Source organism: Erpetoichthys calabaricus, chromosome 14, assembly GCF_900747795.2.
Source record: "Erpetoichthys calabaricus chromosome 14, fErpCal1.3, whole genome shotgun sequence".
Classification (NCBI taxonomy): Eukaryota; Metazoa; Chordata; class Cladistia; order Polypteriformes; family Polypteridae; genus Erpetoichthys; species Erpetoichthys calabaricus.
The window spans coordinates 64,864,805-64,880,477 of NC_041407.2; the positions used below are offsets into that span (position 1 = coordinate 64,864,805).

General features: G+C 39.6%; 2 protein-coding genes across 2 annotated transcripts in view; both read left to right on the forward strand.

Annotated features, from left to right (window-relative positions):
- The window catches only part of LOC114642148 (nuclear GTPase SLIP-GC-like), a 525,435-nt gene that overhangs the window by 158,803 nt on the left and 350,959 nt on the right, over positions 1-15,673 (forward strand). The window lies entirely within an intron of this gene.
- Positions 1-15,673, forward strand: part of LOC114664510 (nuclear GTPase SLIP-GC-like) — a 57,672-nt gene that overhangs the window by 1,968 nt on the left and 40,031 nt on the right. The window contains exons 2-4 of the mRNA XM_051918821.1: positions 5,010-5,885; positions 14,588-14,671; positions 14,794-14,902. Coding sequence (XP_051774781.1) covers positions 5,045-5,885; positions 14,588-14,671; positions 14,794-14,902 — 1,034 coding nt within the window. The 5' untranslated portion in view covers positions 5,010-5,044. The remainder of the gene's footprint in view (positions 1-5,009; positions 5,886-14,587; positions 14,672-14,793; positions 14,903-15,673) is intronic.

Here is a 15,673-nt window from a genome sequence, read left to right on the forward strand (position 1 = left end):
GTAAAGTCATATTTACCAGTTTTGGTTGTGAGTGGTGTGTGCAACAGTCGATTTCGTTAACATCAAGTATCTTTGTTGACAATTGTTTTCATTTTAATGGTATACACGTGAACAAAGTTAAACTCACCCTGATGCTGTGTGGAGAATGCAAACTGGATAAAAGCAGAGTCTGCTTAAACTTTTCATGAAATGCATATCTGTTTTGTTCAGTAATGAACGATTGTACGCATTATACTAATTCATTTTGCATGTGGCCTTTAAAGTTGTCTTCAACAGTAGCAACGATGCTGTGTGAAAAATGCAAACTGGCCAGAAACAGACTCAAATTTTCACAAAATGTGTACCTGCATAAAACGTTATAGTTATGGTTGGGCTAAAACTGTCTTTATTATATGTAATGTTAATGTTTAAAGAATAAACGAATGCACAGAGTAAAACACGTTTTTGATGATACATTTTAATAAATTATGAACTAATGAATAAATAGAACTATTGGTGACTGTGACTTTTCAGCATTTGTTCAGTATCTTATTTTTATTACCATCCATCCATCCATTTTCCAACCCGCTGAATCCGAACACAGGGTCACGGGGGTCTGCTGGAGCCAATCCCAGCCAACACAGGGCACAAGGCAGGAAACAATCCTGGGCAGGGTGCCAACCCACCGCAGGTATTTTTATTACATTTAATAGAATACATAAAAATGTTGTGCATGTTAATAGAAAAGTATTTTACATAGTAAGTTTTTCTGGGCCTCTAGGTTACAAAGAGTGACAATGAAATGCATTAGTTCATTAATTATTTTCATTGGCTACTTTATCCTAATTTTGAAAGGCTGCAGGAGTGCAAACATTGCAAGAAGGCAGTTATTCTGGGCAGGCAAAAAGTACTAGGATTGACGGTAGCCTACAGCATGTACAATTGTAGGTGTAAGTGGGGATAGGAAATTGATTTTTTTTTTTTTGTTATTTGAAAATATTGTACATATTGTTATTATAGTGTTTACATTTATGAAGTGTTGTTCCACACTTTATCAGAGGTTGTCTTGACACTAATATTTAAGAGTGAAATGTGTGTGTAAAAGCTGAATCTACAGTCTCCTCATTCATAAAAAATCCAAGACAAAATGGTGTTTGTTGGTTTTTTGAGTCTGTGCCTGTACAAGTAAACTGATGTATATTGTGTGGCCTGGGTTAGACTTGGGATTCTCATCTAGAATAAGCTTCCCAGTCCAGCCCAGAATATAAAAGAAAAGCAGTGTACTCATTCATAATCAAAAAAACATTGAATTACATTTTCGTTGTTATAGGTAAATATTTAAGACAGTCATTGTTTTTGGAGCATTCTTATTTAGTAGAGGTTTAAAGGTGTGACAGGACCTATCCTGGTGCTGTTGGGTGCAAGAAGTAATCAATTACTATATGGGACATCAAGCCATCTTCGGGGACATTCATGCCCATACCTACTGGCATTCATACTTGGCTTTTGCTCAATCTAAGATTCTGCATTTGGACTTTAAGAGAAAACCAGAGGCATCCCAGAGAAAGCAAGAATTAACCCGAGATTCAATATTAACCACTGGATGCAGAATACACACCATTATTGTACTTACTTCACTCTCTGGTATCTTTAGTTACAGATAGGGGGCGCTGTCGTCCCCTTGAACCCTCAGACAAGGTGTCGGACACCAGATAAAAGTCCAGATATTGACTTTGTTATAATTATACACTGCACAAAGCACCCTCCACTCCACAATACTCCATAAACAATGGATAATATACAAATAACAATTCCTCCAATTCACCCAGCAGCTCAGTCACCCTTCCTCCCAACTCAGCTTGCTGCTGGGATTTCCCAGAGACCTTTTAAAGTCCTTGTGTCCATGTGACTTTATAACACTTCCGGGTTGGGTAAAAACTCCTTTTCTTCAACCCGGAAGTACGTCATTTCCTCTGTCCCTGTGACTAGGACGTACTTCCGGGTTATAGTGAAAACGCAAGTCCTTGAGCATCCCTGCAGTGTCCCCTGGCGGCCCCCATGGTATCCAGCAGGGCTGTGATGAAAGACTCCAAGTTCCATGATGCCCTGCTAGAATTCGGGGCACCTCCGTGTTGCAAGGATGGCTCCATCTGGCGGCTTGGGGGTATTGGCCGGGATAAACTACCGGCCATATATCACACTTTCCAGATGAATATGGTTATTATTTTTCTTTACAATTTCTTTCTGCTGTTGCTGTTCTAGTAAATGATTTCTTTGATAAACAACAATTATGGCAAAAACACCACCAGTCAAGAGTTTTAGATCACCTCAATGTTTCCAGTTTTTCTTCAAATGTAATCAGCTGAAATGAAATGAATGACCTAAAATGGTGAAAAGATAAGCAGTAAACTGCCAGAGGTTTAAATTTAAAGTTTATTTAGTATAAACTGAAAAAAAGTACATTTCAAAATATTACAAATGGGCCCTCATCAGGGAACATCTAATAGGTTACAACCTACAGATGTTCTGCAGCAATTAAAGTAAATTAAACCTTGTAAGTAGAAGCAAACAATTTGCACATGTGTCCCAACATCTATTGATTACTTAAAACCCTGTGCAAATTCTTTGGCAAACAGTCGTAAATCAGAATTTGTGTTAATTAATGTAATATATTAAGTGTTTATCAATCAGAAATAACCTTTAGTATAATAAAATATAAATTTTACTAAATCAATGCATAGGTTGCAGTGATATCCTTTGGGTTGGTTTCTGAATGTTAGCCTCATGTGCGACAATGCAAGTCCTGCTCCATGCTCCCTCTTGCAATTTGAGAGCCTCTCTAACCCAATACCATCAGTAATGGAACTGGATGAGCTGTGCAATGAGCACAAATCAAACTGAGCAAGGGCATGGTGTAAAGGTGCAAAACTGCAAATCCAAACAGTGTCCAAAGTGCAGTGCTTCAAAATGGGTGAATAAAAGTCGAGGTTAAAATAAAAAACAAAAATCAAAGCTGTTAAAACGAGGTTAAAACCATGGCAGGAAACTGTCCTTTATAAAAACCTGGTGCCTTCTCAGTTCAACTGGCGGCTGCCCTGCTTCGCCCATTCAGGCCCTGCAACAGGGGAGTTGCCCTATCAGCAGGTGCAACTACCTTCTACCGGTTCGATAACCTTCTGTCCCCTGGCTATGTACAGCTCCCACTGGACCAAGACTCAGGTTCCGTAGTGACCAGGGTGCTCACGCTGGGGCTCAGTCTCCCAACCCTCACAGACTCCCGCTGTCTATTGCAGCCTTACGCAGTGAGCCAACCACCTTCTTGGTCACTCCAGCTGCTGGAGATCGCTCAGCTGGAGTGACCGCTTCCTACTGCACCCACAAAGTGTTGGCCAAAGACTCCTGCTGAGGTGCTCCCCTTCCAGCTGTCTGCATCCACCAGTGAGCCTTCTCTTGCTCACTCTCCCACTCCCACACTGGCTCTCTGCACCTCCTGCCTTCTTCTTATTTCCATTAACCTACATTCTCCAATCTTTTTCTTTTCCTCTCTGCACTTGCACTCCTCCTATTTAAAATGGGGACATAGCACAGGTGTGGAGATTAGCAGATCTCGGCATCAGTTATGGACACAGGCGATCACGAACCTGTGCACTTCAGTGTGGAAATGCCCATGCCTGTATCGCGCCCGGGAACCACTCCAGCCACACTATCATGCCCCCTCCTTAAGCCGTGAGTGCAGCGATAATTTATGTAAAAACTGGCCATTTGATTAGAGCCGTGGACCTGCTATACCACATGCTGTTTCTGACAAATTTCTTATAAGCATAGAGACCCCTGGTCTTAGTTTTGTGTTTCCTTCTATAATTTATGTGATAATGATGAATTTGCTATTAATGTTTTATGCTCTGACTTTCATAAAATTAATGAAAACTATATGTTAAAATTATTCTTTTACTATAAAGGCAATCTTAATATTTCATTGAGTCTTATTCCTCATTATGCAATAAACACATCTTTTATAAATATTAAAATACAAATAATCTGTAATTCAATGATGATATATTATGTTAAACTTAATCATTTTCATTAAGACTCAAATCTTTAACTATGTTTATAAATCTTGGGCAGTGTTTAAGGGGGCAGGGCAGGGCAGGGCGAGGGCTGGGACACCACCCCAACCAAGAATTGACTATGTTACTAAAATAAATGTCCGATAAAGGGTACTTTTTACTCAAAAGTTTTTGTTAAGCCATGGCTACTGTAAAAAAGCTAAAGCTCAATGAAAATCATAAATAAATCTATCTTATCCTAAGCAACTCTCTAATGCATGTCTCTTATCCTTACAAGAAACAGAGAAATTCAGCTTTAGAGAGGCCACTTTAACTTCTATATTTTGTGTACAATATTTTCCTTTTTTACATGTCAGGTTGCTGCTTCTATTTGCAAACAGATCGTCAGTAGTCAGTTCGGGCTATTAAAGTGGCCAGAGTTGCATGTATCATTTTGGCCCCAGCATATGGGCTGCCTATAAAAACAGTAGTGCAGCGGTCACACGTCTCACACACCGTTACAAAATATTTAATAAACAAGAATGTATCCGTGATAAATAAAATAAAAATGAAAAACACACTTTAGAAATAGTTTGCCCAATCCCAAAACGCTCCCAAATGTTACATCCTGCAGACATTTTCTAACTTGTTTATAAAATAAGAAGTTGCTGCACTTATATTGCCACAAATATAGTTAATGATACTTTAATACATTTTTGTAATTTCAGCGTTTTAAACAGGCTAATGTAAGTGAGATTTAGTTTTGGATTGTATCTGCAAATGATGAAAAATTCACAATATTTCACTTGGGATATGATGTAAATATGTAACAGTAAGGTTGTGACTGCAGAAAAAAAAAGTTTCCTCTGGCCCCCCATTCTAAAGGTTAAACCCTTCCCATTTTATAAAAGTATATATATTTTCTGTATCTTTTCAAATGTATTTCTTTCCAACTTACTAAGAAGTCTCTTTTCAAAATTTTAGGAAGAGGTTGGAGTGCCAAAGGATTTTCTAAAACAATGGATCCAAATGACGTCAAGAAAATGTTTCAACAGTTTATAAGTGCACAACAGGAAGAGGCAGAGCGGCAGAATGCAAGGGATACTCGTCACATAAAAGAAATTGAAAAGTTGACTGGCCTACTGCAAACTACTTTACCTAAGATGACCCCACAGGATGACCCCGAGGCCTTCCTGAAAACATTTGAGCGTGTGGCACGGCACTACAATTGGCCTGAGGAGACATGGTCCCCAAGATTAGCTCCACTTCTATGTGGTGAAGCCCAGTTGGCCTATGCTGGTTTGGATGATTCTCATGCAATGTCTTATACTCAAGTCAAAGAAGCCATTCTGCATTGCTATAGGTCAACATCTGACATATATAGACAGCAGTTTCGTTCACTAAAGTTGCATCCTGGTGAGTCACCCCGCTTTGCTGCTTTGAAGCTAAAGGATTTAGCAATACAGTGGCTTAAGCCCATAGAAGCAGAAAAAATGAAATTACTAGACAAGATTGTATTGGAACAATTTGTGACTATATTACCAAAAGAAACACAGGTCCAGTTACAGATATTATACCCTGGTGACCTTGAAGCAGCAATCACATTTGCAGAGTCATTTCCCAGTTCCAGCGAAGATATTTCAGAGTTAACCAGTGAGGTCCCCATGAGCTCAACATCCTTACCTAATGATAATGATACTCTGTTACCCGGGAAGAAAGTTGCTTGTAATGAATACACCACACCTAGTCCTTCAGAGCAAGATGTTCAAGATGTTTCTCAGATTCATTTTGATGACGTTTTAAACTTCACAACTGCTGAAGAAGTTGATATCCATAGTAAACTCCCGTTTCATCAGACAGGTAAGGACCAAGTCAGTTATGAAAGGTTAATCATTTCATCAATTACATACCGTTAAGGTGGGCATTTAAACAATTAGACATTATATCACTGTGCCAAAAATAGAGAGGAAATAATGGGAGACATCAAAAAGAAGGCAATAAAAGAAAATGTAGATCTTTTCATTTACTGCAACTTTTATTTGAAATATTTTGGAACTTCTGGGGACTGAAACACTGAAACTGTATTCATTAATATAGAAATTGATCGAATTGAATAGGGCACTAGCCTTATGAGTGTCAAATATGACTGTGTTTTATTTGTTCAAGACTAATGTGTGTCACAAATACTCTGACACAAATTCAAGCATATGCAGACAGACATTACACTAGAAACGGCCAAAGTGAAAAAAAATAACCTGGTCATGATCCTTTCTTTTATAGTATTTATGGAGAAAGTTAAAAAAGGAGAATACATTATTATCAGCATGAAACTGCGTAGCATAATATAACATCAAACGTGGTTATTCCACTTCAGGGTTGCAGTGGTCCAGGCACCAAACCTGGACTGGACGTATGTCTGTCACAGAGCTCACTCTCACACAACCATACTCATAATAGCATGGATTCAGTTTAGGGCATCTAATCAACCAAAACTCTGTGTCTTGGGAAATGTCTGAAGAACCTACATAGACCCTTGGAGAATGTGCAAACTACAAACAGACAGTGATTGGCTGCAGGATTCAATCACATTCATGGCACATGACTCATTAGGCAGGAGTACTTACAACTACTGTAGTTGATCAGAAAGGTTTGACACAAACATAAATAATAGATGCTGTTGTAAACTTGAAAATAATATCTGTACATCCGGTTGTTTAATCAAACCACTTTATTCATTAGAGAACCATACTGATGCTGATGCCCATTCTGGAAGCAGGCACTAACAGTTGAAGGAATGCCAGTCTATTCGTGGACACACACATGCAAATACCCATCCTTACCCTCTACCAGGCCAATTTAGAATTGCCAATCCACCTAACCTACAAATCTTATTTGGATGTAAGGAAGAAACCAAAGGAAATATGCACAGATCATTGGGGAACATACACATTCCACATAGAAAAGAGCTAGACAGAAAAGCATGGCATATTATTATACAAAGAATAAAGCACTGGACTGAAACAGCAATCCATCCATCCATTATATCCAACCCGTTATATCCTAACTACAGGTTCACGGGGGTCTGCTAGAGCCAATCCCAGCAAACACAGGGTGCAAGGCAGGAAACAAACCCGGGGCAGGGCACCAGTCCACCGCAGCTGGACTGAAACATTATAGCAAATCCATTTCACAGATCTGTCCTCTGTGAGTTCCTAAAAAGGTAATAAAGAAAAAGAAAATATTGTCTGGGATATTGCAGTTTATTATTAATTTGACTAAATATGAATATTTTAGATAAATATTTTGTAATCCCAAATATATTTTTGCATGCATAAATGTTGTAACCACAAGGGGGGACACTGAGCCCCAACTCACAGACACAGTAATGCCCAACACAAGGTTTAAACAAATGATTTTTATTTGCCAAAAACACTTCTTCACAAGAACACCAGCAAAATTACACCAATGCACAATTCTCTCCTTCCACCTCCAAAAGCGTTGCTGCTGCATTCTAACTTTGACTCATTTAAGTAAGGCAGCAGGCTCTCCTTCGAATTTGACTCGGGAACTGCTTCCATTTTCATGCCAAGGTTGTGGGGAAATCAGGACAGCCCTCCCACAGCAGCACTCTCTGGTGGTATGCAAAGACCCTGACAGGGCTACATTTCTGGACTGCTACTTCCTTTCCACCCTGCAGGTGTCTTAACCTGGTCCAGCCTTGAGGAACACTGCCACCTGTCATGTGGGGAAACAAACTGCTTCCGGTATGCGTGTTCGCTTAGTCCATCCATTCTGGTCTCCTGCCTGGGTATGAATCCTTCCTTTATCCTGGCCAGTATGCCTGGCTTTACTCCCTGGCACCTATAAAGTGTACTGTATATACTATAAGCTAACAGAGAGCACAACAGGCAGTGTGCCATGAAAGCAAAGCACTTATGCATTAGGGAAGCATCCAATTTTTGCCAGTGAAAATATTTGGCCAAAAATTGCAAAAAATGGTAAATGTGGGATGCTAGTTCAATTGCTTTCCTGCACTGGTTACAGGTGACACTTTTAAAGGCTTCTTAATAAGAACTGAGTGATACATCACACAGCATTTCATTTCAGATCATGGATATAATTTTTAGAGCGTTGGTTGTACTGGATTATTTACAGTGAGGAACAAGTAGTAGCAACAACTAAGAAACAAGCAACAAAAGAAAGCACAGCTCTTCATCTCTTGAGTGCATTTCCATGAAGCCTGCTTCTCAGACTCTATCATTTCGTGTTGAACAGCTCGCTTTCTGTCTGCTTTTTAACTACCACCAATGGTAGATGGTTCCCATTATCTGCTATGAAAACATCATTTGTATTCTTGCAACAACTTCCTGTTTTTGAAGGCAACTCAGGTTCTGTCATGTTACTATTTAATGATCAATATTGCTCAGTAAACAGTCTGTTTTACTGTTGCTGAAATGCTCCGTTTTAGCTCCTTTTTTGTAAAGAAAAACAAATAATAAAAATTGTCACCAACAGGAGTTTAACTATTGCGGCATCATCCCTACCTCTCACCCACCAAAGCCAAACTGACCAATCAGAAAGAAGGCCTGGACACACACACACAGACAGTAGCAGATTTATTAATGCACATATTTTCAGTTCATATGTTTAAAATACATCCTCTTTGAAAAGACTAGCTTCAATAATAAAATAATTTCTCAACAACTAATAGTCTTATGATTCAGCCTCACTGAAAAGCATAAATCAAAAGTGAAATTGATTTAAGCTAGGCTTAATGGCACATAAACAAGTACACAAAAAACAATTGGAAAATAAGTGGCATTCTGCATTTAGCCCATTGTTTCCCGAGATTCAGTTCCGGCTTCGGGCAAAAATTTACATTTCTGTGTATCGCTATTAATTTATCGTTTTTTTTAAGTGCTTAATCTCTGATAGCTTCACAGTTTTTTATTTCTAACCTGTTGCAGTACTTACTGTACCTGGACACAGTACAGGATGTCCCAGTGAGCCTGTAAAATATGATCAGACACTTGAGGCCTGCTACAGATGTTGGTGAATCAGAGTCCTTGTATCAGGAGATGATGAAGATTCTCCTTATAGAATAAAAAATGCCCTGAATTCCAATCTGCAGGTTCACTTTACCAATGTAAAAGTCTGAGTAATCTCAGATTCAGTTTGAAGTACACTCCTTACACCACAATGTTTCCCAACAAGACAATGAAATAGAGTTTTGCACATAGAAACTGCAGCATTTAAACTATAGTTGGTGGACAGGAAGACAAAAGTCATTTAAGAATGTATTAACTGTGGAACCTTGCTCCACAATTTAGCAGATTTTCTTAATTACCAAAACACAGAAGAGAGGAATTAAACTAAAGAAAGAAAAAGGGAATACATAATAGGTAATTAAAAAGCAATTAATAGAACGTCACGTAAACACGTCATAGATAGATAGATAGATAGATAGAGAGATAGAGAGAGAGATAGAGAGATAGATAGATAGATACTTTATTAATCCCAAGGGGAAATTCACATACTCCAGAAGCAGCATACTGATAAAGAAAATATTAAAGAGTGATAACAATGCAGGTATACAGACAGACAATAACTTTGAATAATGTTAACGTTTACCCCCCCGGGTGGAATTGAAGAGTCGCATAGTGTGGGGGAGAGGAAAGGTCTCCTCAGTCTGTCAGTGGAGCAGGAAAGTGATAGCAGTCTGTCTCCAAAGCTGCTCCTCTGTCTGGAGATGATACTGTTTAGTGGATGCAGTGGATTCTCCATGATTGACAGGAGCCTGCTCAGCGCCTGTCACTCTGCCACGGATGTCAAACTGTTCAGCTCCATGCCTACAATAGAACCTGCCTTCCTCACCAGTTTGTCCAGGCGTGAGGTGTCCTTCTTCTTTATGCTGCCTCCCCAGCACACCACTGAGTAGAAGAGGGCGCTCGCCACAACCGTCTGATAGAACATCTGCAGCAGCTTATTGCAGATGTTGAAGGACGCCACCCTTCTAAGGAAGTATAGTCGGCTCTGTCCTTTCTTCTGTCATAGGACCCCCTCACAAGCTCAGCTGAAGTATGAAGGACCCGCTGGGACAAAAGGAGGTGCTAACCCTAACAATGTTGTCTCTTTCTTTCCCCGCAGCACAGAGAAGCTGCCCGAGGAAGGCCTTTAACCTTTAACCCCACCCCTTCCAGTCCAGCTGCCATAAAACTTGGGCATCCCGGAAGGAGGCGTCATTGAATGGCCAGAGCAACCGTGAGACAGAGATCCACTAGAATTGCTAGAGCATTATTTGCTATTCTAATGTTCCCTCTGAAAGTACAATACTTGAGAGAATCTCTGTTTTGTTTTCTTTAGTTTGAATTGCTATCTCCAGATGACCCGGTTGGCAGCCCAAAATTTCCAATGTAGTTTCCAAGCGGTCATTACCGCACCTAGCCACAAGAAATATGGCTTAAACAGAACATGCGAGAAATGTGATGAACCATAATAATGTAGCCAATTCAATATAGTCTTACATAATTTGAATAACGCTGGTAGATAATTTTACTAATTTATTGCTTGTCAGTTTTTTGATAATGTTGAAAACCCCAATCTAATAAGGGAGAATCGACTGTATAAGCGGAGTGATGCAGATTTGAAGGTACTTAGCATGAAGGGAAAGTGGCTGTTTCATGTGGTATAAGAGATCAGAAAAGTAGTCTTGTGATGGTTTTATTTTTGTATCATTATTGTTGTTTTATCAAAGATGATAAGATTTTCTCAGGACACAGGACACAATAGAGTTTGCACATATCTCCTGTTTGGGAAATGGGGGAAAAGAGGTAAATCCAAGATGATGACGATGTGACATTTCATTTCATGGATGACCATAAGCCATTTTTACTTTGTTCATCTGTTAAATTGGTACTAGAGGATTCATAGCATATGTATTTTGCTCATTAGAGTGACAGCGGTAGTGCTGCTGCCTTGCAGTAAGGAAATCAGGGTTCACATTCCAGGTCCTCCCTATGTGGAGGTTGCATGGTGTCTCTGTGGGTTCCTGCCAGGTTGCTCCTGTTTCCTCTCATAGTCCAAAGATATGATAAATTGGCAGTGGTATGTGTTCACCTTGAGATGGACTAGCGCTCCGTCCAGGGACTCTTCCTGACTTGCGCCCTATGCTTGCTGGGATAAGGGGCTAGCTCCTCTGCCATCCTGCCCAGGATTAAGCTGGCATAGAGTATGGTATGGTATATTACTTATGATTAGAGGATTTCAGTCATGAAATATGAAGGTATTTAGAAATAGCATGCTTATACTGTATAAGGTTTCCAAACTTAGAGTTGTTTGTGCCTGCACATGTTTAGGGACATAATCAGCTATATTGCTAGTTACTGCCCCATGGTACAAAAACTATTTATCACTGAACTTGAGCATTGTGACTTTATTAAGATGTGTTCATTAGTGTTTGCAGTTTTAAGTCATTAGAGCACCCTTTGAGACGATTCTTTTTAAGGTGCTGGAAGCTTGTATTTGTTACAACTAGACTGTCATAGTACAAAGGTTTACTAATGATTCTCAGTTCCTTTTCAAATTCCATATTATACCAAAATACCTACTGTGGCATTCCAGTCTCCATTTTTCAGTCTAACATTTTTAGCCCATCTGTCAATTATGCTCAGGAGTTTGCTTTTGAATTATGTTTGGACTTCCTTGTCTTCATCTAAAATTCATGCATATATAGCAATGAGGCGGCACGGTGGCACAGTGGGTAGCGCTGCTGCCTTGCAGTTGGGAGACCTGGGGACCTGGGTTCGATTCCCGGGTCCTCCCTGCGTGGAGTTTGCATGTTCTCCCCGTGTCTGCGTGGGTTTCCTCCAGGCGCTCCGGTTTCCTCCCACAGTCCAAAGACATGCTGGTTAGGTGGATTGGCGATTCTAAATTGGCCCTAGTGTGTGCTTGGTGTGTGGGTGTGTTTGTGTGTGTCCTGCAGTGGGTTGGCACCCTGCCCGGGATTGTTTCCTGCCTTGTGCCCTGTGTTGGCTGGGATTGGCTCCGGCAGACCCCCGTGACCCTGTGTTCGGATTCAGCGGGTTGGGAAATGGATGGATGGATGGATATAGCAATGAAACTAATTTTGAAACCTTTACCTTTGGATGGAGGGATACCAGTCTGTGTGACATTGGTTATTATAATAATAATTCTTTCTGAAGTGCCTAGTTCATTGCAAAAGCTATCCCACAGCTTCCAGAGTTGTTCCCAGCAGTTTGTATTGAGTCCAGGTATTTTTATACCTTTTACTCAGGATCTGTTGATTATGATTTCAGAAATGCATGCTATATCAATACAGTAGTTGTAAAGGGTTTTGGCTATTAGACATCAGATGCTTGGATATGAAAATGTTTGTACATTCCCACCAGCAACAATAAATTCATTTCTTCTGTTGAGTATATCAGGTTAGCTTAGTACCCACCTGAACTACTGGTTAGAAAGGGCAGGAAGTGTTGCTAAGGACATCATAACTTGAGGATAAATTGAGGAAGATGTACCGTAGATACTCGCGAATTAGTCAATCTCGCAGATAAGTCGAGTGTATTGTTTAAGACGAAAGTTACGAAAGTTGTTATGACCCGCGTATAAGTCGAGGGTAAAACTTGACAGCTATCAGAGATAGAGGGCGACAATCAGCTGTTAATGGCGACAAAACTCACTGTCATGTCACAGGCATTCCCCTCTGTGCTTGGAGAAATACTAGACTCGTTGACTCTGCAACTAATCCTTGCGTGTGCATGAGTTGCAAAATGTAAACAAAGGCAAGATGGCGTCGATATGTCACAAGGGAGTGAAGCGAGTGCAGAAAAGAAAACACTCGGCAGATGATGTTTTGCACATTATTGCTGAGTCGGACTCTGATTTTTCAGAATCGGATTTTATTGACAGTGATCAGGAATCGAGCAAGAGAGTGAGAAGCCGGCATCAGCTGATCGGACACCAGCCAATGCCGCCCCAGCTGATCGGCTGCCAGCTGAACGCATTCGCCGATGCAGCTACGGCAAGGTTCGCGTGGGAGGAATACCCAGACATTGGTCCGAACTGGCTACCGGAGTTCACAAGACAGCATGGCTTGCTGTAGGACACGACAGATCACCCGCTGCTGGACTACTTCAGGCTGCTCTCTCCTGCTGCTGTTTTTCAGCTACTGTCAGACGAGACAAACAGGTAGGCAGAGATAGAGGACGACAATCAGCTGTTAATGGTGACAAAACTCACTGTCACGTCACAGGCATTCCCTCTGTGCTTGGAGAAATGCTAGACTTGTTGACTCGGCAACTAACCCTTGCGTGTGCATGAGTTGCTAAATGTAAACAAATTTAAACAAAGGCAAGATGGCATCGATATGTAACAAGGGAGCGAAGCGAGTGCAGAAAAGAAAACACTCGGCAGACGATGTTTTGCACATTATCGCTGAGTCGGACTCTGATTTTTCAGAATCGGATTTTATTGACAGTGATCAGGAATCGAGCAAGAGAGTGAGAAACCAGCATTAGCTGATCGGACACCAGCCGATGCCACACCAGCTGATCGCATTCGCGCAGCCGATGCAGCTACCGGACTTCACAAGACAGCATGGCTTGCTGTTGGACACGACAGATCACCCGCTGCTGGACTACTTCAGGCTGCTCTCTCCTGATGCTGCTTTTTAGCTACTGTCAGACGAGACAAACAGGTAGGCAGAGAAATTTTTTGAATCGCGGGCTGCGCTTGCATCACATTAATAACGTGCGTTGCCTTGGTTCTTTTGATTCCAAATCTGGTTGCACGTGGCAGCTAATGGTATGTTTGTTATCCAAAACCTGCAAAAGCTAATGCTCAAATTCAAGTATTTCACAGTTTAAAGAATTATTTAATGAAATTAGAAAAAAACTAGCTAATTAGCAATAGTGTTGCTGGCTTATAATTATTTCAAAGACCATGGCAAACGGTAGATGACCGGTGACTTAACACCGTGAAGCGTTGAGTGTACAATGTCATTACCCAAATTCTATGGACAATTGTGTTGCCCCGCGGATAAGTCGATTCTGTTTTTTTGAATGAATTTTAAGGCATAAATTTTTTGACTTATATGCGAGTATCTACGTTATTTATGGTGAAAAGTCATATGCACTTTGGGTACATGACACGTCCCCAAATCGACCAGTTTGTTTTTCAAGTTTACTCCCTTATCCCTTCTATAGATCATCCATTATTCTATAGATCATTATCCCTTCTATTAACATAGGAATACTTCCACAGGGCAGCAGTATTATGGCAGTAGCCTTAAAGCGAGTCACAATTGAACTGTAAAACACAGTGAAACTTTGTAGCAAACAAGATTTTTAGTCATGAGATGAACATACTCTGATGAAAGTTGATATTGGCATCCACAACTGTTTATTTGTGTGGTTAAGCTGAGATTACTTACCATGTGTTAAGTGCATAAAGGATTATTTTTTAAAATTTTAAAACTTCAATGTAGGGTGCTGGGTCTTTATATATATTATAACCTGAGACATCTACCATTTTAATTATTTTAGGTAAAAAGAAACTTCATGAAGATAGTTCATCTTCAGCAAACAAAAGACGTCGGCTTTGTGAAAACGATGTAAAGATGATGGCCTGTAAGTATATGAATAAAATAAATGTTATTAAAATTTATTATGGAATAAATTGTTTGATTTGGAAAATGCATTATTAAAAAAAACTATAACCTGTAAATAACGCTAAATAATTTTTTTTTTAGATTTTGATATGGAAAATGAATCAAGAAAAATTATATCACAGATATATAATAAACTGGAACATTTGCCCTGTATTGGGAAAAAAGAGACTGACTTTTTAAAAGAGTTAAAGTATGTTTATTTTATTTTTACTGAACTAATCATTTTTTGCTTTGTAATTCTTTAAATCTATTTTCAACATGAAGAGCTTGATTTTGAATACATTAGCTGTATTACTTTAAATTGTAATTTAAAAGATTTATTTTAATATAATACTTTAATAAGTAAGCATTCTATAATCGTCACCTGCACTGCTTTTAAAAATTCCAATAGGTCAAATGTATTTGTTAAAAATCATGGCATTCAGTAATTTTCCACGTGAACCTGTGTTCTAAAGGGAGGGATTATTTTATAAATAATAAAAAAGACATACACGTTCTTGCAGTTTAAAAGTGGTTTCATAAGTCCAAATGTGAAAACAAATTCTTAGACTGAACTGCATATGTCCAATTTTCAATCCAAGTGTGCAAGTACTAATCTGTGTCTTAAGATTGCACATACAGTTTGTTGTTGTTTTAGGAAGGAAAAATAAAAGCGAAGCACTTTGTTGAGATTTAGCCATTTTAAAAAGTGCTGTGCACTTCACCTCACTGCTCATCTCCTCCCATGGCAACCTTTCAGCTCCAGTGATGTGTTTCCCTGTAGCATATACTTTTTACTTTAAAAATTATTGAGTGATGAGGTCTAGATGTGAATTGCTGTCTCTGTTCTGTAGACACTTAGACAGTAATTACCGAAAAAATGTCACATTTACAATCACTGACACTCTTTCATAATGTGTGATGAAGAAGAGCATTAACAAATCTGAAAAAACATTGGGACTTCAGGCATTTCAGTCACAGA